The sequence below is a fragment of the Notamacropus eugenii genome, chromosome 3 (genome assembly GCF_028372415.1).
Source record: "Notamacropus eugenii isolate mMacEug1 chromosome 3, mMacEug1.pri_v2, whole genome shotgun sequence".
Taxonomy (NCBI): Eukaryota; Metazoa; Chordata; class Mammalia; order Diprotodontia; family Macropodidae; genus Notamacropus; species Notamacropus eugenii.
The window spans coordinates 489,546,012-489,572,588 of record NC_092874.1 but is presented as its reverse complement, the minus strand read 5'-3'; the positions used below and the strand labels follow the sequence as shown (position 1 = coordinate 489,572,588).

At 39.6% G+C, this 26,577-nt stretch overlaps 1 protein-coding gene across 6 annotated transcripts in view; it reads right to left on the bottom strand.

Moving 5' to 3' along the window:
* LOC140497854 (kinetochore protein Nuf2-like) overlaps positions 1-26,577 on the bottom strand; it is a 51,998-nt gene that overhangs the window by 7,231 nt on the left and 18,190 nt on the right. For all 6 annotated transcript variants that reach the window (XM_072599314.1, XM_072599318.1, XM_072599319.1 and 3 more), the window contains exons 7-10: positions 22,145-22,218; positions 15,504-15,597; positions 12,684-12,746; positions 9,619-9,756 (exon numbers count right to left, since the gene is read on the bottom strand). In XM_072599314.1, coding sequence (XP_072455415.1) covers positions 9,619-9,756; positions 12,684-12,746; positions 15,504-15,597; positions 22,145-22,218 — 369 coding nt within the window. The remainder of the gene's footprint in view (positions 1-9,618; positions 9,757-12,683; positions 12,747-15,503; positions 15,598-22,144; positions 22,219-26,577) is intronic.

The following is a 26,577-nucleotide window of genomic DNA, read 5'->3' as shown; positions in this document are numbered from 1 at the left end:
CTAAAAAGAAAAAATACTTGATAGAAATCACAACTCAGTCATCTTCTTTATATAAATTGTAGTCAGTTTGTTTGCTCTTCAATAATCTCCATACTTAGAGAATGAAGAACTCTCAGTGTACACTGTTATCCTTCATTGCCAAAATGTTCTTGGCCCTCTTTAATACAAATGAACTCACAATATTTCCAAATAAATTCTCTAATCCTGGTGATGACACAAATGTTTTACTTTTGGCATTAAAACTAAAACTATTCTTGATTAATTGTAGAGCAACTGTAAGACTCACATTATACCTTTCTACTGATTTCCACAACATAGCTCTTTCTCAAATACATATGGCAACGGGGAGTAAAAATAGCCTTAACAAGCAAATTCACAAATAATCTTCCACCTTGCTTTTGGCAACAGATTTAATCTTTATCCCAATAAAATTTAACTAGAGAAAAAAAATGTAGAACAACTGACTGACTTAGTTTCCTTTGCTTCTTCTAATAGAGGCAAACTGGAGAGAAACAGAAAGGATGACATGGTGGGGTTGGGCGTCATGGCTTCCATGATTCTTTCCAGGACTAAATCTACGATTCAGTGAAAGAGGCCCATAAACTCTTTTTGGGACTAACACAGGGGAAAATATTCAGAAAGAAGTAATCAGAGGGAGACTTCTGGGAGCTAAGATGGTGGAGTAAGCAGTAAATCACCCTAACTCTCTCATTTTCAACCTCCAGACAACCATAAAATAGTGCCTCCAAAGAAATCCTACAAAAGCGGGACCAGTAAAAAGAAAGGGTGAAACAATCTTTGAGCCCAAGAAACTTGGAAGATTGGAAGAAAGGTCTGTCTCATTCAGATAAAAAGGGAGAGTAATCCAGAACAGGAAGCATCCCATCAAGTCAGCAGCAGATCCTGAGCTCCAGTGTGACAGAGCAGGCAAACACCAACACCAGGACCCCCGTGTGCATGCTTCAGCGTAGCCCTGGAAAAACAGGTAGATGCCAACCCTACCAATGCCACCAGTGGCCACACCACTACGGGCTTCACTGTATCCCTGGGGAAATGTAGAAACAATCCACTGGCCTGGACACATGCCAGACACCAGCACTAGGACCCTGGCTCAGCATCAGCAAGCTGTCAGGCTCCTATGGCTTCCAGAAGCATTAGTCACTCCCCTACTACCCTACTATCTCAGTGCAGCACCAGAACAAAGTGTAACGCCAATCATGGCAGCAGACCTGAGGATTGCTGCTGTGAAGAATTTTAAGGGTCTAATTGCATAGTATAATGAATTCTATTTATTCAGCAATAAATTGAACATTGTTCAATAAAGTAAAGCATAACATTCACGGCAACATCCTTAAACAAAACATATCATCTAATACATACATGTATCTCAACACACTCAGCATGTCATATGGCGCATAGCATATACTGTTGCATTTCCAAAGTCAGGGGTTCCTAGGCTAGGGTCTTCCCTAGCACGATGCATCCTTAAGAGTTAGCAGAAAAATACCACACTAGCCACCCCTAGGTCACTGTGAGAACAATCTCCTTAATGATACACAGTGTCTGAGTAAAGTCCTCTCTCATCTTGTCTGGAGGCTGACGTCCAAACCCCATGACTCCTCCATGGGCCAACCTCTCCAGCTCTTGCCTGGGAGACAGCTCTCTGCTCCTGCTCCTTGTCTCAGCTCACAGGGATTGTTCCACTCCAAACTCTTCCTGCTTCTGCTTGACAGCAGGTTCCAGGGGCTCCTGCCTGCAGGTTCTGTTTCTAGGAAAACAAAGCTTAACAGAGCTATAACAATATTTATACACATTACCAGCACCATCAAGACAGGACTTCTGTCCGAGAAATCAACACAAACCAACAGACAGGGCTTCCGTCTGAGAAACCGATACAGATCAACAGAAGGAGCGCCAAAATCACAAATTCTTTCTGTTAGGCCTCCCCACAAGCAAGTTCCCCTAGCCTGATCTCACTCACTTTTCTCTTTGGAGTGGAACAGTCCCCATGAGCTGAGACAAGGAGCAGGAGCAGACAGCTGTCTGCACTGGGAGTGGTCAGCCCACAGAGGAAGAGTCATGGGGTTTGAAAGTCAATCTTGAGTCAAGAAGAGAGAGGACTTTACTTGGACACTATGTATTGATTAAGGAGATTGCTTTTACGGTGACCTCGGGGTGGATGGTGTAGTATTTTTCTGCTAACCCTTAAAGATGCATCATGCTAGGGAAGACCCTAGCCTGGGAACCCCTGACTTTGGGGATGTAACAATATATGCTATGTGCCACATGACATACTGAGTGTTATGAGATACATGTATGTATTAGAGGATATGTTTTGCTTAAGGATGTTGCCATGAATGTAAGGCTTTACTTTATTGAACAATGTTTAATTTATTGCTGAATAAATAGAGAGTTCATTATACTATGCGATAAAACCCTTAAAATTCTTCACAGCAGCAGTCGTCAGGTGTGCTGCCATGACTGACATTACAGTCTGCCGTGGGCCTCGGGGCAACACCAGAGCAGCACCAGGTAAACATGCAGGGCCTACAGTGCCTGGCACAAGAAGCCTGAGACAGTGCCCCTTCCTTCCTAGGAAGAGAACTCAAATTTAAAAGAAAGGAAAAAAGCCAAAAAAGATGAGCAAGAAACAACCAAAAAGAATCTGACCACAGCAAGTTATACTGGTGATAGGGAAGATAAAGACACAAACTCAAAAGAAGATAACAACGTCAAACACCTACGGGCAAAACCCCAAAGAAAAATGGGAAGTGTCCTTAAGCTCAGAAAGAAAGGAGCTTAAAAATCATAGAAGTGAGAAAGAACCATTAGGGAAATAAATCAGAGCCAAGTAAGAGAACTATAAAAAAAGAGTCAATAGCCTGGAAAAAGGAAACAACTGCTTAAAAAGTAGAATTGTTCAAATGAACTATCATGTCAAGGAAAAAACACTGCAAGTAGCCAGAAAGAAGCAATTTAATTATCAGAATCACACAGGACTTAGCAGCTGCAACATAAAAGATAAGAGGTCTCAGAACATGACATTCCTGAAGGCAAAGGAAGTAGGACTGGGACAAAAGAATCGCTTACCTGGTGAAATTAAGCATAACACATCACTCAGTGAAATAAAAGGGTTTCAAGCTTTCATAAGACCAGCATTAAACCAACAATCTGATCTCCAATATCAAGTCCCAAGAGAAGTATAAACAGGTAAAAAAAGGAAAATAAAATATAAGGTATTCAATAGAACTAAACTTTACCTACGTGGGAAGATGATACTTGCAAATCTTAACAGTTATATCACTAATGGTATAGCTAGAAGGAATATACATAGAAAGTACAGGTATAAGTAAATTTGAGGGAAAGACAGAAAAATAATTAGGGGATGAGAAAGGGGAGCACACTGAGTGCAGAAGGGAGAGTTAGAATAGAGTACATTATTTCACATGAAGAGATGTGAAAGACTATTATTACAGTGAAGAAGATGGGAGTGTAGACTATGGGCATTGCTTGCACCTTACTCTCATCAATATTGGCTCAAAGAGGGAATAACAGACACAATCCGTTGAATATAGAAATCTATCTTACACAACAGGGAAGTAGGAGGCGAGAAGATGAAGTAAAGGTAGGGGAGGGAAACTGACAAGAAGGGAGAGCAGATTGGGAGAAGTGAGAGAAGCAAAACATTGGTTACGAAGGAAAGGATGAAAGGAGAGGACAAAAAGGAGGAAAAATAGGATGGAGGGAAATACACAGTAATCATAACTGTGAACGTGAACGGGATGAACTCTTCCATAAAATGGAAGCGGAACCAGAATTCTACAATATTTTGTTTACAAATTACACACTTGAAGCAGAGATACACACACACACACACACACACACACACACACATACACACACACACACACACTGTAAGGAAAGGGGCTGAAGCAGAATCTATTATGCTTCAAGTGAAATTAAAAAAGGAGGGGTAGCAAACATGATCTCAAGGCAAAGTAAAAGCGAAAATAGACCTAATTAAAAGAGTTAAGGAAAGAAACTATATCTTGCAAAAAGGTACCATAGACAATGAAGCAATATCAATATGAAACATATATGCACTGTTACAGCACCCATATTCTTACAGATGAAGTTAAGTGAGCTACAAGAAGAAATAGAAATTAGGGAATCTCAAATGTCCCCTCTCTCAGAACTCGATAAACGCAATCAAAAAATAAACAAGAAAGACACTAAGGAGATAAATGAAAAGTTAAATATGACAGACCTTTGAAGAAAACTGAATGGGAATAGAAGGGGAATATACCTTTTTCTGGGCAGCACATGGCAGCTATACAAAAACGGACCATGTTTTAGGGCATAATAACCTTAAAATCAAATGTAGAAAGGCAGAAATATTAAATGTATTGTTTTTGGATCATAATGCAATAAAAATTACATTCAATAAAAGGCAATAGAAGATAGATTAAAAAATTAATTGGAAACTAAATAAATGACAATTCTAAATTAATTTACTTATTCAGTGCCATACCAATCAAACTACCAAAAAATTATTTGATAAGAGCTAGAAAAAATAGCAACAAAATGTATCTGGAAGAATAAAAGATCAAGAATATCAAGGCAATGAATAAAAAAAAAAAAAAAAGGAAAGGGCCTAGCAATACCAGATCTCAAACTATTTTATAGAACAGAAATCATCCCAACTATCTAGTACTGGCTGAGAAATACAGTCGTGGTTCAGAGGAATAGATTAGGTATACAAAACACAGTCCTCAATCACCATAGTGTTTGATAAATCCAAAAACCCAAGTCTTTGGGATAAGAACTCACTATCTTGACAAAAACTGTTGGGAAAACTGGAAAACAATAGGACACAAACTAGGTACAAAACAATATCTCACCATATACTAAGATAAAGTCAAAATGAATGCCTGATTTAGACATAAAAAGTGACACCATAAGCAAATTAGAAGAGGGGAATAGTTCACCTATCAGATTTATGGGGAAGGGAAGAATTCATGACCAAACAAGAGACAGAAAGCATTAGTAAATAGATAATTTTGATTATAATAAGATGAAAAAGCTTTTATACAAACAAAACCATTGCAACCAAGATTACAAGGAAAGCAGAAAGTTGAGAAACAGTCTTTACAAGTGTTTCTGATAAAGGGCTCATTTCTCAAATGCATAGAGAACTAAGTCAAATTTATAAGAATACAAATCATTCTCCAATTGATAAATGGTCAAAGGATAAAAAGAGGCAGTTGTGAGATGAAGAAATCAAAGTTATCTATATGCTTTTGAAGAAGTATTGTAAATCACTTTTGAATAGAGAGATGCAAATTAAAACAACTCTGATCTGACAAAAAAGGAAAATGATAAATGTTGGAGAGGAAAATTGGGACACTTAATGTACTGTTGGTGGAGTTGTGAACTCCAACCATTCTGAAGAGCAATTTGGAACTATGCCCAAAAGGCTAACAAATTGTGCGTACCCTTTGATCCAGGAATACCACTGCTAGCTCTTTATCCCAGAAATCATTTTTAAAAAAAGGGAAAAGGACCTATATGTGCAAAAATATTTGTAGCGACCCTTTTCATGGTAGTAAAATATTGGAAATTGAAGAGATGCCCAACAATTGAGGAAAGGCTGAACAAGCTATAGTATATGAATGTAATAGAATACTACAGTGCAATAAGAAATAATGAACAGGCAGATTTCAGAAAAACCTGAAATGACTTGTACAAACGGATGCAAAGTGAAATGAGCAGAACCTGGAAAAGACTGTACACAGTATTAGCAACACTGTGCCATGATCAACTACAAATGACTCAGTTCTTCTCAGCAATACAAAGATCCAAGATAAGTATGCAATCCACATCCAGATAAAGAACTGATGGACTCTGAATGCAGATCAAAGCATATTTTTTTCACTTTTATTCTCTTTTTTTTTTTTCCTTTTGATCTGTTTATTCTTTCACAACTCTGACTAGTGTGGAAATGTTTTACATGATAGCACATATAGGGCCTACACCAAATTGCCTATCATTTTTGGAAAAGGGAAGGAGAGGGGGGAGGGAGAAAAACTTGGAACTCACCTGAGTATGATGTGATTGTAAAAAGTAAAACCATTTAGGAAACAGTAAAAAGAATAATTGTCTTAGGCAAAATGAGGTGTGAGAGAAGAACTGACAGAGGAATTTGATGGTGGAGGAGGCCTAGGAGTTCTGGATCCCTGCTCCCATCGGGAATGGGCTAAAGATGGAATCATACATACATATATACATACATACATACATATACACACATACACACATATATACATACATATGGTATAAAAGTCTTCTAAATTCAGAAAGACATAAAAGACTCAGAGGTAGAAGAGAGAGGGAAACCTACTCACATCAGATCTGGATTAACAAGAGAACAATATATACACTTAGAAGGGAATAAAAGGCTTCTAAATTTATAAAGAAATAAGAGGAAATAGGTGAGGAAATAGGATGAGGGGATGGTACAGAAGGGTGTCTAGAGTAATAGGAATAGGATAAAGAACACATATATTTGGAGGGCCATAAAAGTCTTCTAAATTCAGATAGAAACAAGATGATAAGGAGAAAGAATGAGGGGGAGGATAAGGAAGGGATCTGTGAATGGGGGGTAGGTTAAGTAATAGAAGAGCAAGGTAGAAGTAAAACAGGAGTCAGGAGGGATAGGAAGTACGCACAAACATATAATATAAAATCAGGAGTAGAATTTATTAGGAATAAAAAGCAGTGGTAATGATCATGACCTCAGACAAAATTAAACTAAAATAGCTCTAATCAAAAGAGAAAAACAGGGAAACTACATCATATGTCAGCCATATTAATCAATATTGTTTTAAACTATTTAAAATAACTAGACAGTATAAGGTTGAAATACTGCTGTGTGATGATTTGGTGGCCTTAGAAAAATATGGAAAGCCATGGAGTAATGAAGAAAGACGTTATCTGCCCTCAGAGGAACAGGACAAACATTAATAGTTGTTGTGTTTGTCCTTCATTTTCGAAGAGGACCATGACATCAGGAAAATGACACAACTTGCAGTTGACTTTGATTTGAGTGAAGGAGGGCAGTGCAAGGTCACCAGCCTCACTTTCTCCTCCAGAATCATGTGGGTTGAGTGGCCTGATATTCATCAGGATGACTGGAGATGGCCCAGGATGCAATGGGAGACCCTGGCCCTTTTAGGCTAAGGCCTTTTCGGGTTCTCACTTTGGGTGAGGTAAGGCCCACTCGATGAACAGGCGTCTTTAAGAAGTGAGTCAAGGTTCCCCAATTGATAAATGGTCAAAGGCTGTGAACAGGCAGTTCTCAGAGGAAGAAATTAAAGATATCTATAGTCATGAAAAAATGCTCTAAATCACTTTTGATTAGAGAGATGCAAATCAAAACAACTCTGAGATGCCATATCACACCTATCAGATTGACTAACATGACAGAACAGGAAGATGACAAATGTTGAAGATGTAGGAGAGTTGGAACACTAATTCATTGTTGGTGGAGCTGTGAGCTGATCCAAACATTCTGAAGAGCAATTTGGAACTATGCCCAAAGGGCTACAAAAATGCGCATACCCTTTGACCAAGCAATACCACTTCTAGGACTATATCCCCAAGAGATCATAAAAATGGGAAAGGGTCCCCATATACAAAAATATTTATAGCAGCACTCTTTGTGGTGGTCAAAAACTGGAAATCAAGGAATGTCCATCAATTGGGGAATGGCTGAATAAATTATGGTATATGAATGTAATGGAATGCTATTGCACTATAAGAAATGATGAACAGGAAGACTTCAGGGAGGCCTGGAAGGACTTATATGAACTGATGCTGAGTGAAAGGAGCAGAACCAGGAGAACTTTGTGCACAGCAACAATCACAGTGCGTGAGGACTTTTTCTGGTAGATTTAGAACTTCATTGCAATGCAAGGACTTAAAAAATTCCCAGGGGTCTTTTAAGGCAAAATGCCTTCCACAGCCAGGGAAAGAACTGTGGAATTCAATCGCAGATTGTAGCACATCATTTCTTTTGTATTACATTTTGGTTTGTTATGATTTCTCACATTCAGTTTAATTCTTCTATACAAAATGACTGTGGTGAAAGTGTATGTAATAGGAACATATGTGTAGAACCTATATAAAATTGTATGCTGTCTCAGGGAGGGAGGGGGTAGATGGGGGAAGGGAGGGGGAGGGAAGAAAAGAAAAAATCTAAGTTGTATGGTAGTGATTGCAGAACGCTGAAAATAAATAAATTTTAAAAAAACATTTGTACACTAGGAATTTGATTCAGATCCATTAAATTACTCATATACAAGTTATATGTGCATATATGTATACATATATGTGTGCATATGATTTTATATATATATATATATATAAATTGTAATATAATATATATAATTTGCTCACAAAGTTTGGTCTAGAGATTATAATATTATTAAATAAGTATAATAAAAAAAAAGAAGTGAGTCAAGGGATGGCCCCTTTATTGAGAAAAAAAGAAAAAAATTCAGCTAGGAGAGGAAGACCCTCAGGGTTGCTAGTCAAAGGAGAAACAGTTATCACTGACAAACACTCTGAGCCAGAAGAGCCCAAAATATAGCCATTAAGGGGAGCTTGGGCAGGGATCTACTGTAGTCCAATCTAAAAGGTCCAGAGTGAAATGGAGAAAAAGAAAAGAAGGAAGGAAGGAAGGAAGGAAGGAAGGAAGGAAGGAAGGAAGGAAGGAAGGAAGGAAGGAAGGAAGGAAGGAAGGAAGGAAGGAAGGGAGGGAGGGAGGGAGGGAATGAAAGGAAAAGAGAAAGACAGGAAGGCAAGATTCTAGCCAGTAAATCCTCATCCTCTCATAGGATGAGTCTTACATAGATACATATGAATGTATATGTCTCTATATGAGGATGATTATAGATATCTAAGTATATGGATGTCAGTGTATATATGTACGTGTGTATGTATATATGTATATATGTATATATATACGTTTGTGTGTATAAGTGAGATATATATATATACATCTGCGTATAGGTATAAATATATTATATGTATATGTATATGCATGGGGGGGCTGTGCACGTATGTATGCGCTTAATTGTAGCCTTCTTGGGGGAAGAGGGAGATTGGGGGGAGTAAGAACAAAATAAAAAGTATACAGCAGAGAACAAAAGAAAACTCATGAAAAAGTAAGATGGACAGCTCTGAGCACAACATATAGTATTTATTACACAGGCCTTCTTGAAAAGGAAATTTATTGCTATATATTTTGAATCTCCTCTTACGTTCTGCTGTACAAATGGCAATGCTTGTTTCTTTTCTTACTTTGTATTTAAGTTTTATTATTTAAGTTTACGTTTATTTGCCTTTTTCTTCTTGTGTATTTAAATATTTAAGTTTAAATAAATTAATTTTTAAAAAAGAAAATAAATGATTTGGAAAAAAGTATTGAACAAAAAAAAAAACCAAGTAGATTTACTCTAAGTAGTAAAATAAATTGATGCTATAAATTCTCTTGATGTGTAATTAGTGAAAAATACTATTAAAAAATAATAAAACTGCTTTTTCTAAATTACTCACCTTTGAAGTTCTGAGTTTCTGCACTGTCTCTTTCATTTTCTCAATATCATTCTTTAATTTCTCTGGAGAGTCCACAATTTTTGTTTTCAAACTCTCCTGTTCTTCTTTCAAAGTAACTAGTGACAATTTTAATTCATTCTATTGAGAAAAGAATATTAAAACTTGGATTAGACAATCTATTTGGGAGAACAGGGTTATTTCCCCACAATAATGCCAAGATGGATAAACCAAATCAATGGATGGTCAGTATGGTAACACAAAACCGAAACTGCCTTTAAGCCTTTAACTATGAAGCAAAGAAACCACTGGACTGGGTCTGAGGCTGCAAATCTGAGTTCTGATCATAGTCTGCCGCTCACTCAATGTTTAACCTTGGGCACTTCCCTTAAAATAGGTCACATTGTGTAAAGTGTATAATTATCAAAACAATCTGGTATTGGCCAAGAAAGAGAGTGGTGGATCAATGAGTAGATTAGGTACACATTACATCACAAGACCATAGTAATCTAACATATGATAAACCCAAAGATCCAGGCTTTTGGAACAGAAACTCATTCTTTGACAAAAACCACTAGAAAAACTGGACAACAGTATGGCAGGAACTTGGTATAGACCAACATCTCATATCATATACTAAATAAGGTCAAAAAGGATACATGATTTACACATCAAGGGTGATACCCTAAGCAAATTAGGGGTTTATGGAATAGTTTATCAATTAGATCTATGGATAAGGGAAGGATTTAGGACCAAAGAAAATATAGAGAGCATTACAAAAGTAAAGTAAGATAAATAAAATAATAAATTAAATAAAATTACATTACAAAATGTAAAGATAATCTTTCTTATATAAAATTTTATTACATAAAAGCAACCAAAATTATAGGAAAGCAGAAAACTGGGAGAAAGAATTTACAATATCCCTGAAAAAGGCCTAATTTCTCAACTACATGGAGAATTGAGACAAATTTATAAAAATAAAAATCCTTTCCCAGTTGATAAACAGTCAAAGGATATGAACAGGTAGATTTTAAACAAACAAACAAAAAAATCAACGCTATCAATGCCATATAAAAAATGTTCTAAATCATTATGATTAGAGAATTGCAAATTAAAACCACTCTGAGGTGCCAACTCACACCTATCAGACTGACTGATATGCCAAAAAAGGAAAATGATAACATTGGAGGGGATGTGGTAAAACTGAGACATTAATGCACTGTTGGTGTTGGGAACTGACCAGCCATTCTGGAGAGCAATCTGGAACTATGCCATAAAGCTGTGCATGCCCTTTGATGCACCAATCCCACTGCAAGGTCTGCATGCCAAAGAAATTTTTGAAAGGGGGGGAAGGAAAAAGAAAGAGCTTATATGCACAAAAATATCTGTAGCAGCCTTTTTTGTGGAAGAAAAACTGGAAATCAAGGGGATGCCCATCAATTACAGAATGGCTGGACAAGTTGTGGTCTATCACTGTGATGGAATACGACCACTACTGAGCTATACAAAACGATGAGCTGGCTGATTTTAGAAAAACATGGAAAGACTCTGGTGAAATATGAAATATGAAAGTATGAATACAACCAAGAGAATGTTGTATAGGGGAACAGTAACACTCAATAATGAAGAAAGGTGAATGACTTAGTTATTCTCTGCACTACAGCGATCCAAGACAATCCCAAAGGGCTAACTAATGATGAAGTATACTGCATTCAGAGAAAGAACCGATACTTTCTGAATACAGACTGAAGCAGGCTATTTTTTATTTTTTCCTTTTTTTAAATTTGAGTCTTCTTACACAAATGACTAATATGGAAGTGTTTTACACGCTCACACATGCATAATCTGTATCAGACCGCTTACTGTCTCAGGGAGAGGAGAGGAAGGGAGTGAATTTGGAACTCAAAATTTAAAAAAAAGTTTAAAATTGAACATGAAATTGAGGGTGGGGATGGGGAGGAAAAGATTTGGAACTCAAATTTTTTTTTTAAATGAATGTTAAAAACAAATTTTAAGCGACACACACAATGACCACAACATTGTGAAAAGCAAACCACAAAACCAAAGGGGAGTGTTGCAGAATCACAACAAGAAGTGTGGCCCCAAAGAGGAGGCACGACAAGACGCCTTCCCCAGGCACTCTGGAGAGGCGGGACGTCCCCAGACGTGGGCCTCTGTACACACTTAAAGACTCTTTTTGGTGTGGGGATTGGTTTTCTTTTCTTCTTTTCTTTCTGAAAAATTACGTTATGTGGAATGGCAATCTGGGGAGCGCAGGGAGTGGGATACCAGGAGAATTTTGGGTGATATAGAAGCAGAAAGTTATCAGTAAAAATTCAGTTTAAAATTTTTCCCCTCAGTATCCTAGGTGCATCAATTTAAGTTGGGGACAAGCTTTTTGATTTCATGTTACTGAATTTTTGACTTTCATGTTCTCTATGCTTTGTTTGCCAACCCTCTCTGTTTCCCACCAGGCTATACCTGTGTGATTTCACCATCATGCCCCAGAGGTCTCTTCTTCTTGGACCCCTGCCCCACAGCCTCCTCCTCTGATCACAGAACTCAGCCCAGAACTGCCACTAAAGGAGAGCATCCAAGTCAGGTGGCTCTTCTCCGCTTTTCAGAAAAGGGTGGGGACTGCTATCTTTTTGCATTTGTGTTCCCAGGGTTGAGCACAGTGCCTGGCACACAGTACGAGCTTAATAAATGCTTGCAGAGTGACTTTCATCTTAGAGAAGAATAGGTTGAAGCCCAGACACAAATGACTTCCCCCAGGTCACACAGTGGCACTACAAAGAGTAGAACTCAGAACTCCTAAGCTCCAGTCCAATACTTTTCACAATACCACAGTTGTTGTCACTTTATGGACAAGAGATTTAGTTTTAATTTTCAACTTGGACAAGAAATCCTTGGGGACTTGACTGTATTCCTCCGATAAGGAGATGTTTGTTGTCCAATGAAAGCTCCATTTCACCCTGACCACCCACACAGCTCCAGTGTTCCATCTGACTTCCCAGGCTCACAGATGCAAGTCTAGTTAAATGAAAATTAATGAAGATGTTTACCAGACGTTTAGTGGTCTTAGAAAGGTCTAACTTCTTCTGGGAAATTTCTTCTTGTATTGTTACCTAGGTCAGGAAACAGTAATCAAGAATTGTTTAATAAGCCAGAAACAAAATCTATCACTGAACCCAGTCTTATAAAGGTCAGGACACAGCTTTAATAACACTCAAATAGTACTAGCACATGAACGGTAGAATCATTATAAACACAGTGACTATGCATTTACTAGGTGATCCAAGGATGATCAGGCTGTGGGATATGGGCTCACATTAACTAAATTCCTATGTTGTACCAACATACCAGAACCCTAATTCACAAATTCAGGGTGGGGGGTAGACCTGGCCCTAGAACCCTTACTGGTCATGTGAACAGGGCATTCGCTATCTCCTAGCAGGTAAGTCATTTCAGGAAATTAGACGATAGAAGAAATGAACAGTTGCTTGGTGGGCATAGTATCAAAAGAAAGGAAGGCACATATTCTTGAAAATCTTCCATAAAATCAAAATCGAATATTATAATAAAATATATTTTTTTATAATGTGTTTTCATATGTAAAAATAAACATATAATAAAATGCCCTCTTCTACTTCACGGCTGTTTTTGTCTAAAGAATCACTAGCAGCTTCTAGAACCAGGGCACCCTCATCCTTGAGAAGGCTGAGGAAACACTAGTAAATTCTTCCTCTTTGGTTCCTGGTCTAAACCTCATCTGTGAAGGTTACCGCTTGAATGATAAATGGACTTAGAATTTCTTCCATATTTCAGTGCAGGCCTTGCACGTAGGCTGTTGTGCCCCCAAGTGAACTCGGACCTTGAAGACATGATAAATCCCACACACACAGGGAACATCTGCTGCTTTGAGAACCTAGCCAGTTCTCCAAGGACAAACATCATGAATGGTCATGCAACAGTTGGAGTCCTGTCTATTAAGCCATTCCTCTAATCTATGTGATCTTACTCTATATCCTACGTCCAATTTCTCTATGTTACATGAAGTATCTGTTCCATCTATCTGCCTAGTCTCTAACAATCAAGCTGACTTGTATTCTGTAGGGCAAGTAGCCCCATTTGCTGGTTGTATACAAGATGTGAGTCTTCTCCATTGGCAGGGTGATGATTTCTACTTTTCCCCTGATAGTGGATGATGTTATTCTGTCGTGGGTACCCAAACTGTTACCTCTATCCTATGTGTATTTATCTTTGGAACCTTTAATCTCTACTTTAAATTCTTCTGTTGAATTGCAGCAACTATTAGAGAAAAACCAAAGAGCTCTTGATGAACATCAAATACAAACTCATATAGTTGCTAGGAAATTAACAGAGGCCTCTCATTTAGTAACTTCTGACACCAATCATCATTGGTATGACTTCTTATTTAGATACCCTTCTGCGCAGAAATATTTTTCTGTAATAGCTCACCCCATGTTAATTTTTACTACTGTGCTTATTACATGTTTTTCCAAATGAAAAATACATACGCTAAATTGACCCCTAAAGTTTCAACAGCCTACACTATCAACATGTCAGAACTTAAGGCCAAACGAATGGCAAATGGACTTAGAAGTTCTTCCACATTTCAGGGCAGGCCTTGTACATAGGCTGTTGTGTCCCCCAAGTGAACTCGGACCTTGAAGACATGATAAATCCCACACAAACATGGAACATTTGCTGCCTTGAGAACCTAGCCAGTTCTCCAAGGACAAACATCACATATATACTCCATCGTGAGGTTTGGCCACCCTCAAGATGGACAATGTACAGGATAGTTGGCAATTAGCCTCTTTGTTGGCAGTCAGTCTTCATTGTATGGAAGGGTTTATTAGGTCTCTGTTTTGAGGAGAACTTTGGAATTTCACCCATGGAGAGGACACTCTGCCTGGAACCACTTGCTCCCAATTCAGACCCTGAAAGCTGTATCCCGGGATTCCCCAGCTGAGAAAATTCAGGAGTTGGTGCTTCCTGGATTGGTGATTTTTTCTACTTCCTCATGTCTATGTTAGTATTGATATAATTATGTTAGTATTAGAATATACTAATTATTGCTGCTATTGCTCTAAACTGTCTGTGCATTTGCCTTTTCTGTAAATCAATAAAATATCCAGCTTCTTCTTTTCAAGTGTGTCTTACTGTAGGTGCAAATCCAAACCATAAATTTCCTTAATCATACACCGCTGCTCTGTTAAGACAGCAGAGCACAGCCATAAAATGCTGAGCCTGAAAGAGACCATATAGACCATCTTGATCTCGAGTCTATAAACTTGTTTTTTAAAAATATAATTTGCTAACTATTAATTCAACTTAATTGATTCCCTCTGTAACTCTATAGACTTTATTTCACATGTCAAAAAAAAATTCTTCTGACAAGTTTTTAGGCTTTCACAGAATGCCAAAAGAGTCCACAACACAAAAAAAGGTTAAGAACTTTAACCTATTCACTTGACAGGAATTACATTTTCCACCCATTTTACCTTATGAGGAAACTGAGATCCAGAATGTGGAAGTCATGTGCCCCGAATCACTAACTTCAGGCCAAGATACCACTTTTAATGCCATACTTGATAATGTCATCTGCCTAAGTTTGCCTGACGATCTGGGAGATGCCCTGACTTTCTGGATTGGATTTTGGAGACACCCTCCTTCTTCCCAATCCCCAGGATAGATTACTTCTACATCTGGCTAATCTCCTCTTTTAAAATGATCAGGGAACCTAGAGGTGGAGCCCCAGGTTGCACATTCCAGGGCCATGATAGCTAAACTTGATTTGACCACGTGAAAACAAAGTTCCATCAGCCCAAAGGGTCTGAAGAACAACAGGGTCCTACTGTTTTTTGATGAAACCCGTTCAGTGTTTGCTGTAGTTCATGGATGTCCTCTAAGAGTTGCTTGAATTCAGCTTGCTCTTCAACTGGGACAGAGCTAGGAAGAAAGAAAGAAAAATCAGACCATGAGAGCACCCACTTTTGCCTTTCGGAGCCTGAGCAATGGCCATCCCTCCACATAATGATCATTTTAAGTCTATAAAAAAATAGAAGAAAAGTTACTTTGCTTGAACTAGATCTGTGACTTCACTGGGAAGGAGGCGGCTAGATGAGGAGCTTCCTCTCTCAAGGCAGATCAGGCTTTTGCAAAAAATGGTTAGGAGAGGCACACTGCCTGGACACTGGACAAGGGTCCTCAGAGCATCAGGGAGGAGACCCAGGAAGCTACAGTTCATCAACAGATGAAGCCATGCTGCATCTCACTGTTTCTTACGGAACAATCATATTCCCTGATAGAGTCAACTATTTCTTTAGCCATTCCTTTATCAACAGGTATCTTATGTTGCTTCTTTGCCTTCACAAAAGTTATTGCTTTAAATATTTTGGTGTGTATGGGGCTCTGTTTTGTGTCTTTGACCTCCCTGGGGTACAAGCTTGCAGTGGGATTTCTAGGTCACAGTAAGGACTCCCTATGTCAACCACCAGAATCAAATATAAAGTCCTCTATTTGGCATCTGGAGGCCTTTACAAACTGAGTCACTCCTACGTTTCCAGTCTTCTCACACCTTCTTGATCACCTTACATCCTGTGATCCAGGAACAGGGGCCTCCTAGTTGTTCCTTGCATAAGACCCTTCATCTCCCAACTGTATATTTCCATGGCTCTCCCCAAGGCCTGGAACCCTCTCCCACCTCATCTTTGAGGAGGCTTTCCTCATTCTCCTTAATGCTCAGGCCTTCTCTTTGTTAACTACCTCCACCTTATCCTTTATCTGCCTTATTTGAACATAGTTCTTTACATACTCTCTTCCATTAGACTGTGAGCTTCTTAAAAGCAGGAACCATTTTATTTCTTTACCTTTCTGTGTCCCCAATGCTGAGTAATGTGTAGCACACAGCAAGAATTTAATAAATGCTAGTTGACTCACAGTAGTCCTGTGACTTCTAAAATTTCATTTTTAAAATTTTGAATTTAAGTTAAATGAATTTTAGGGCATTATTCCAAAGGGTTTCCCACAGCAGCAAGCCCAATTCATAGCCCCCTCCACAATGATGGTCCCATTGCCCTCTTTGGTGTTCTTGCCATCCTTGCCAATCTGAAGGCTGTGAGATAAAACCCTCAGAACTGATTTCATTTTCCTATCTAATTCTTGGAGATTTGAAGCATTTTCCCCCTTTTCCCAAGCTGATGGCTTGGAGTTCTTCCTCTGAAAACTAATTCCCTAGAGACCTTGGTCTTTTATCTGTGAAATTGTGGCAAAGATTTTGTTTCTCAGTTAACTCTTCTTAACAGCACTTGTTTACACAGGTCTTTTTACATTTTTGTAATCAAAGTTGCTCATTTTAGCTTCTCTGAACCTTTTCCTATCAATTACCACATTTGCTTTCATGCTCCAAACATCAGAAACACCATTTTTTCTTACGTGTAACATATTTTCCAAACATCAATTCATATGGAGCTTTACCTTTCCCAGTTCTCTTACAATTAATAAGTTCGTATCACTTTGGGGTTATTTAGAATAAGACAGTCAACAGCTTCATCAAAAAGGCACAAAAATTCACTGAAGAAAAGAATGCCTTAAAAATTAAAGTTGGCCAAATGAAAAGGAGATTCAAAAGCTCCAAGACAATCATTCCTTAAAACTAAGAATTGGGCAAGTGGAAGTTATCAAACTTACGAGAATACAAATTATTCCACAAGTGATAAACAGTCAAAGGATATGAACAGGCAGTTTTCAGATGAAGAAATCAAAGCTATTTTAGTCATGAAAAAAATATTCAGGGGCAGAGTCATGATGGCAGAGTAACAGCATAGACTTTCTAAAGTGCTCTCACCAAGCCCAGTCAAATACCTGTAAAAAAGACTCTAAATAAATTCTGGAGCTGCAGAACCCACAGAATGATGGAGTGAAGCAAATATCCAACCCAAGACAGACTGGAATGTCACCAGAAAGTGTCTATCGTACAACACTGGGAGCAGAGCACAGTCCAGTATGGGCCATGCCAGCACAGAAGGGACCTAAACAAAACCTGGAAAGGCCTTTTTATTTAATTGATGAAGAGGGACATGCACAGACCCAGGAAAACCATTTACTCAGTAATAACCACACTGAAAGATTTAAGGGGGGCGGAGCCAAGATGGCAGAGTAGAAAGACGCACATAACATAGCTCCGAACCCACAGCCCATAGAACATCTGTAAAAAAGAACCCCCGGCGAATACTGGAGCAGCAGAGGCCACAGAATGGTGGAGCGGAGGAGACTTCTGTTCCAGAGAGCCTGCAAACCTCTCGCAAAAGGTCTGTCGCGCTGCGGAAGTGGAGTTGAGCCCAGCCCAGCCATGGTTGCCAGCACCGAGAGGAGCACATCCAAGCAGACTTCAGGGACAGAATCTCCAGCGGCCACACGGGTCCCTCCACCCACAGGTGACGGGGATCAGTGAGAGGGTCTTTTTGGCGGGTCTAGAGGGGAGTGGGGTGCCCCCATAACTCAGGACCCCTCAGGAGGCAGCAGCGGAGGCGGCAGCAGACCAGGGCTCCCCAAGCAGGCAGGAGCCTGGATCCATTGTTGAAGGTCTCTGCATAAACCCCCTGAGTGAACTGAGCCTGAGAGGCGGCCCTGCCCCTACCTGAGCACCTGAACTTAATCTCACACTGACTAGCAGCCCCGCCGCCACCCAAAGCCCTGAGGCTGGGAAGCAGTATTTGAATCTCAGACCCCAAGCGCTGGCTGGGTGGATCTGGAGGCGAAGTGGTTGTGAAGAGAATATTCAGAAGTCAAGTCACTGGCTGGGAAAATGCCCAGAAAAAGGAAAAGAAATAAGACTATAGAAGGTTACTTTCTGGGTGAACAGGCATTTCCTCCCTTCGTTTCTGATGAGGAAGAACAATGCTTACCATCAAGGAAAGACACAGAAGTCAAGGCTTCTGTATCCCAGCCCACTCAATGGGCTCAGGCCACGGAAGAGCTCAAAAAGGATTTTAAAAATCAAGTTAAAGAGGTGGAGGAAAAGCTGGGAAGAGAAATGAGAGACATGCAGTCAAAGCATGAACAGCAGGTCAGCACCCTGCTAAAGGAGACCCAAAAAAATGCTGAAGAAAATAACACCTTTAAAAATGGGCTAACTCAATTGGCAAAAGAGGTTCAAAAAGCCAATGAGGAGAAGAATGCTTTCAAAAGCAGAATTAGCCAAATGGAAAAGGAGACTCAAAAGCTCACTGAAGAAAATAGTTCTTTCAAAATTAGAATGGAACAGATGGAGGCTAATGACTTTATGAGAAACCAAGAAATCACAAAACAAAACCAAAAGAATGAAAAAATAGAAGATAATGTGAAATATCTCATTGGAAAAACAACTGACCTGGAAAATAGATCCAGGAGAGACAATTTAAAAATTATGGGACTACCTGAAAGCCATGATCAAAAAAAGAGCCTAGACATCATCTTTCATGAAATTGTCAAGGAAAACTGCCCTGAGATTCTAGAACCAGGGGACAAAATAAATATTGAAAGAATCCACCGATCACCTCCTGAAAGAGATCCAAAAAGAGACACTCCTAGGAACACTGTGGCCAAATTCCAGAGTTCCCTGGTCAAGGAGAAAATATTGCAAGCAGCTAGAAAGAAACAATTCAAGTATTGTGGAAATACAATCAGGATAACACAAAATCTAGCAGCTTCTACATTAAGGGATTGAAGGGCATGGAATAGGATATTCCAGAAGTCAAAGGAACTAGGACTAAAACCAAGAATCACCTACCCAGCAAAACTGAGTATAATACTTCAGGGGAAAAATTGGTCTTTCAATGAAATAGAAGACTTTCAAGCATTCTTGATGAAAAGACCAGAGCTGAAAAGAAAATTTGACTTTCAAACACAAGAATGAAAAGGTAAACAGTAAAGAGAAGTCATAAGGGACTTACTAAAGTTGAACTGTTTACATTCCTACATGGAAAGACAATATTTGTAACTCTTGAAACTTTTCAGTATCTGGGTACTGGGTGGGATTACACACACACACGCACACACACACACGCACACACGCACACACACATAGAGACAGAGTGCACAGAGTGAATTGAAGAGGATGGGATCATATCTTAAAAAAATGAAATCAAGCAGTGAGAGAGAAATATACTGGGAGGACAAAGGGAGAAATGGAATGAGGCAAATTATCTCTCATAAAAGAGGCAAGCAAAAGACTTATTAGTGGAGGGATAAAGAGGGGAGGTGAGAGAAAAACATGAAGTTTACTCTCATCACATTCCACTAAAGGAAGGAATAAAATGCACACTCATTTTGGTATGAAAACCTATCTTACAATACAGGAAAGTGGGGGATAAGGGGATAAGCAGGGTGGGGGGGATGATGGAAGGGAGGGCATGGGGAGGAGGGAGCAATTTGAGGTCGACACTCATGGGGAGGGACAGGTTCAAAAGAGAGAATAGAAGTAATGGGGGACAGGATAGGATGGAGGGAAATATAGTTAGTCTTATACAACATGACTGTTATGGAAGTCATTTGCAAAACTACACAGATTTGGCCTATATTGAATTGCCTGCCTTCCAAAGGGAAGGGGTGGGGAGGGAGGGAGGTAAAGAAGTTGGAACTCAAAGTTGTAGGAACAACTGTCGAGTACTGTTCTTGCCACTAGGAGATAAGAAATACAGGTAAAGGGGTATAGAAAGTTATCTGGCCCTACAAGACAAAAGAGAAGATGGAGACAAGGGCAGAGATGGATGATAGAAGAGAGAGCAGATTGGTGATAGGGGCAATTAGAATGCTCGGTGTTTGCGGGGGAGGGGACAAAAGGGGAGAAAATTTGGAACCCAAAATTTTGTTAAAATGAATGTTAAAAGTTAAATTTAAAAAAATAAAATAAAATAAAATAAAAAAAGAAAGATTTAAGAACTCTACTGTAACAACTAACAATGATTCCAAAGGACCTACCTACCTCCTAACGAGTGATGAACTCAAGGCACAGAATGCGACGTGCTCTGAGACAAGGCAAATGTGTGGATTTGTTTTAATTGAATACTTTTATTTCTCACAAAGTTTGTGTTTTTGTTTTTATGTGTGTATATATGTATATTTACATAAATATATTATCTGCATGTGTACATGTATATGTGTGTACATGTGTGTATATATGTGTATTTACCCAAATACAGATTATCTGCATGTGTGTACATGTGTGTTTACATAAATATATTATCTGTGTGTATACATGTATATGTATATATGTGCATTACATAAATACATATTATCTGTGTGTGTACATGTATGTATACATGTGTTTACATAAATATATATTATCTGCATGTGTACATGTATTTGGAGTTGAGTACAGGACATCTGAAGGGGAAAGGCGAATTGGTCATAGTATTGCCAAAGAAAGGATTATTGAAACACTTTTTAAAAATGCACAGAAGAAAACCGAATTTCAGAAGGACACATATAAGCAGGACAGTTGGACCTAAGTTCTACTAGCAGGCCCTAGTCCAGGGGTGGGGAACCTGCAGCTTCAAGGCCACATGAGGCCTTCTAGGTCCTTCGGTGCAGCCTTTTCACTCTGTCCAAGTTTTACAGAACAAATCATTTTATGAAGGGGATTTCTTCAGTGAAGTTCAGATTCAGTCAAAGCACTGCCCTCAAGGCCACAGATTCCCCACTCCTGCCCTAGTCCGTGATGGCAGCTTTAGCTCTCACTTCCAATTTCATCGAACAATGCCATCACTAAAGAAGATGGCAAAGCAGGGTGCAATACCCCATTTCCTCCCTAGCTTGAAACTCTTCTTTACTTTCAAATCTAAGAAGCTGGATGGAAATCAGAGAAAAAATACGGAGGAATCCAGGCAGAAAAGACGATCTCATCAAAATAAAGAGCTGATCAGAGCAGCCCAATCTCACTCTATCCCAGTTACCTCAGGGGGTGAAGAGACAGTTCTGGGGCAGGTTTTTTCTAGTCCTCTTACTGTCCCATTGACCCCTTACAGACCCCTGTAGGTGATTATGACCAGAAGCAAGACAGATAAGGTCTTTCCTAAAATAAATAAGAACTAAAACACCAAGAAACAAAGAAAAATGCTCATCTTCTGGTTTAGAACCTCACATAGAAGGTCTACAAGTCACAGCTCCAGAGTGGTTTTTATCTCTTATATGACTCATGAGCCAGCATTACAGGGATAAATAAAAAATATATAACTGGGATCATTTGGTTAGAAGAAAAAATACATGCAGAAATAATTTAGGAGGGCAAGGTGATAGCTCTTGGGTTGAGTAATGTGACACAAAGTATACCTCGAAAAGTGGCCAAAGAGATTATATAGTAAAAGTCAAAAGAAAGGAACCTTTTTCTTTAAAAAAAAAAAAAAAGCTGAATTGATCTACTCGACATTAAGAAGTAGTTTAAGAAGGCAATACTAGACACCAAACATTTACAATTCAAAATGTTAATAACTGCTTACAATGTAAGTCTTCTACTTACTCAAGCTTCTCCAGTTTCAGCAATGCCTCCTGTTGTGCTACCTGCAGCTGCTGCATCTTGTCCATGGAGGATTTCTGCAAAAGCAATTTCATGAGTTTCTATTAACCCATTTCAATATAACCTGTCACATAAAAATACCAAAGTGTATAGCACACATCAGAAATTCTGTCTAAGACCAGCTGGGAGCTCATAACGACAGATTCTTGGTCTCATAAAGGGAGGATACCACCAATGAGACCAAAAAACTACAGGGGGATACAAAGGACTTGTCCTTGCCTTTTCAGATTGTTTTAAGCATTATACTGTAGAGCAGCAGAACAAAATCAAATTCATCATTCATTTTGGCATTAATTTATTCAACGGATATTCAGTAAGTATTAAGAACTACCAAGTCCAATGCACTACATTATACACAGGGAAAACAAAAAGACAGAGTTCCTGATTTCTCTGCTCATATAACAGTAAGTGTACATATATCTATCTGTTTAAAGAGATAGGAATATGGCTTCCAGAGTTCATTTCTGGCCTCCTCTGCAACAAAAGACCACCTCTGGTGAAGCTTCTGGCCTTCCCTTGTACGTCCTGGGGAAGAGAATGACATTGGTGCCATTTTTGGAGACCCAACAGAGGAGAAGTGGCTGCCTTGGACTGATTTGTATATGCAATACCAAATATGAAGTAATGTAAACAAACCAACAACTAAAATCAGCTATTCTAATTAGAAGGCTAACCTAATCAAGTTAAATCTAAAACAACCTACTCTGATTAGAATAACTTCAGAAGTCTTTAAGATTACCATGCACTCAGGAAATTTTTATAGACCTAAGAGTGGATTGCATAGTTATTGCCCTTATTAAAATCAGAGAATCCTAAGAGCTAAATGGGGCCTTAGGTTTTCTAGGCTAATTACCACCTTAAGTATCCATTCCCTTTAGGACATTTTAAGGAGTGTGGGAACAAGTTATAAAAAGCATTGATAAAACTTTTTCCAATATTCAAAAACACTTAAACTAAAGACTCATCTAGATTTCCCTCTGCACCTCCTCACTCTGCCCCTAAAACTATACCTTATAAGAAAGAATGTTTTAAAAAAAAAAGGTGAAAGAAAAAATTCAGGAGAACCAGTCAACGTACTGAAGAAATTTAACATCCTATGCAATGGTCTCTACCTATGGACACTGATTTCTTTTTTGCATTTAAATTTATTTAAGTTTTCAGCATTCATTTCCACAAAATTTTGGGTTCCAAATTTTATCCCTATTTCTGCTCTCCCCCACCCCAAAACGCCTAGCATTCTAATTGCCCCTATCACCAATATGCCCTCTCTTCTAACATCACTCCGTTCCCTTATCCCCATCTTCTCTTTTGTCCTGCAGGGCAAGATAACTTTCTATACCCCATTACCTGTATTTCTTATTTCCTAGTTGTATGCAAGAACCATACTCAACAATTGTTCCCACTTCTCTTCCTCCCTCCCTCCCCATCCATACCCATTGGGAAGGCAAGCAATTCAACACAGGCCATATCTGTGTAGTTTTGCAAATAACTTCCATAATAGTCATGTTGTGTAAGACTAACTATATTTAATTCCATCCTATCCTGCCCCACATTGCTTCTATTCTCTCTTTTGATCCTGTCCCTCCCCATGTTGACTTCTAATTGCTCCCTCCTCCCATTGCCCTCTCTTCCATCATCCCCCCCACCCCGCTTATCTCCTTATCCCCCACTTTCCTGTATTGTAAGATAGGTTTTCATACCAAAATGGGTGTGCATTTTATTTCTTCCTTTAGTCAAATGTGACGAGAGTAAGCTTCATGTTTTTTTCTGTCACCTCTCCCCTTTTTCCCTCCACTGAAGTCTTTTATTTGCCTCTTTCATGAGAGATAATTTGCCCCATTCCATATTTCTCTCTCACCCCTTAATTTCATTTTTTTAAGATATGATCCCATCCTATTCAATTCACCCTGTGTTGTGTGTGTGTGTAATCTCACCAACTACCCAGATACTGAAAAAAATTTCAAGAGTTACAAATATTGTCTTTCCATGTAGAAATGTAAACAGTTCAACTTTTGTAAGTCCCTTATGATTTCTCTTTGCTGTTTACCTTCTCATGCTTCTCTTGATTCTTGTGTTTGAAAGTCAGATTTTCTTTTCAGCACTGGTCCTTTCATCAAGAATGCTTGAGAGGCGGAGCCAAGATGGCGAAGTAGAAAGACGCACATACACACAGCTCCGAACCCACAAACCACAGAACGGCTAGAGGGGACCAACCCAGGGCGAATTCTGCACCCAGAGACCACGGAATATTGGAGCGAGGGAGATTTCTGTTCCAGAGAGACCTCCAAACCTCTCGCAGGGGGTCCTTCGCGCCGTGGACTGGGCGCCGGGACAGGGAGCAGAGGGCAGCCCTGCCGCGGCAGCGACACTGTGAGGAAAAGATCCGAGCGGGCTTCGGGGACAGGATCTCCAGTGGCCACGCGGGTCCCTCCACCCACAGAGGGACCTGCAAACCTCTCACAAAAGGTCCATCCCGCTGCAGACGCGGAGCCCAGCCTGGACCTGTGGCGGCGGCGGCCGCGGCTCCGAGAGGTACAGATCCGAGAAGGCTCCAGAGACGGGATCTCCAGCGGCGGCACAAGCCCCCCCACCAACAGGTGACTGACAGGGGTAGGTGAGAGAGTGTCTTTGGCGGGTCGAGAGGGGAGTGGGGTGCCCCCATGGCTCGGGCCCCCCCAGGAGATAGAAGCTGAGAGGCAGCTGCAGACAGGGGCTCCCCAAACGGGCGGGAGCCTGGATCCATTGTGGAAGGTCTGTGCATAAACCCCCAGAGGGAACTGAGCCAGAGAGGCGGCCCTGCCCCTGACCACCTGAACTTAATTCTCACACTGAATAGCAGCCCTGCCCCCGCCAAAAATCCTAAGGCAGGAAGCAGCATTTGAATCTCAGTTCCCAAATGCTGGCTGGGAGGACCAGGAGGCGAGGTGGCTGTGAGGAGAATATTCAAAGGTCAAGCCACTGGCTGGGGAGAATGCCCAGAAAAGGGAAAAGAAATAAAACTATTGAAGGGTACTTTCTTGGAGAAAAGACACTTCCTCCCTTCCTTTCTGATGGGGAGGAACAATGCTTGCCATCAGGCAAAGACACAGAAATCGAGGATTCTGTGTCCCAGCCCACCCAATGGGCTCGGGCCATGGAAGAGCTCAAGAGGAATTTTGAAAATCAAGTTAGAGAGATGGAGGAAAGACTGGGAAGAGAAATGAGAGGGATGAGGGAGAAGCATGATAAGCAGATCAGCTCCCTGCTAAAGGAGAACCAAAAAAATCTTGAAGAAATTGGCACCTTGAGAAGTAGCCTAACTCAGTTGGCAAGGGAGGTGCAAGGGGCCAATGAGGAGAAGAATGCTTTCAAAAGCAGAATTAACCAAATGGAAAAGGAGATTCAAAAGCTCACTGAAGAAAATAGATCTTTCAAAACTGGAATGGTACAGATGGACGCTAAGGACTTTATGAGAAAGACAGATATCAGAACATAGCGTGCAGATTCGAAAAATGGAAGATAATGTGAAATATCTTATTGGAAAAACAACTGACCTGGAAAATAGAATCAGGAGAGACAATGTAAAAATTCTGGGACTACCTGAAAACCATGATCAAAAGAAGAGCCTAGACATCATCTTCCATGAAATTATCAAGGAAAACTGCCCTGAGATTCTAGAACCAGAGGGCAAAATAAATATTCAAGGAATCCACAGAACACCGCATGAAAGAGATCCAAAAAGAGAAACTCCTAGGAGCATTGTGGCCAAATTACAGAATTCCCAGGTGAAAGAGAAAATATTGCAAGCAGCTAGAAAGAAACAATTCAAGTACTGTGGAAATACAATCAGGATAACACAAGATCTAGCTCCCTCTACATTAAGGGATCGAAAGGAATGGAATAGGATATTCCAGAAGTCAAAGGAACTAGGACTAAAACCAAGAATCACCTACCCAGCAAAACTGAGTACAATACTTCAGGAGAAAAAATGGTCTTTCAATGAAATAGAGGATTCTCAAATTTTCCTGATGAAAAGACCAGAGCTGGAAAGAAAATTTGACTTTCTAACACAAGAATGAAGAGAACCATGAAAAGGTGAACAGCAAAGAGAAGTCATAAGGGACTTACTAAAGTTGAACTGTTTACATTCCTACATGGAAAGACAATATTTGTAACTCTTGAAACATTTCAGTATCTGGGCACTGGGTGGGAGTACACACACACACACATGCACACACGCACACATACATAGAGACAGAGTGCACAGAGTGAATTGAAGAGGATGGGATCATATATTAAAAAAAAAATGAAATCAAGCAGTGAGAGAGAAATATTGGGAGGAGAAAGGGAGAAGTTATATGGGGCAAATTATCTCTCATAAAAGAGGCAAGCAAAAG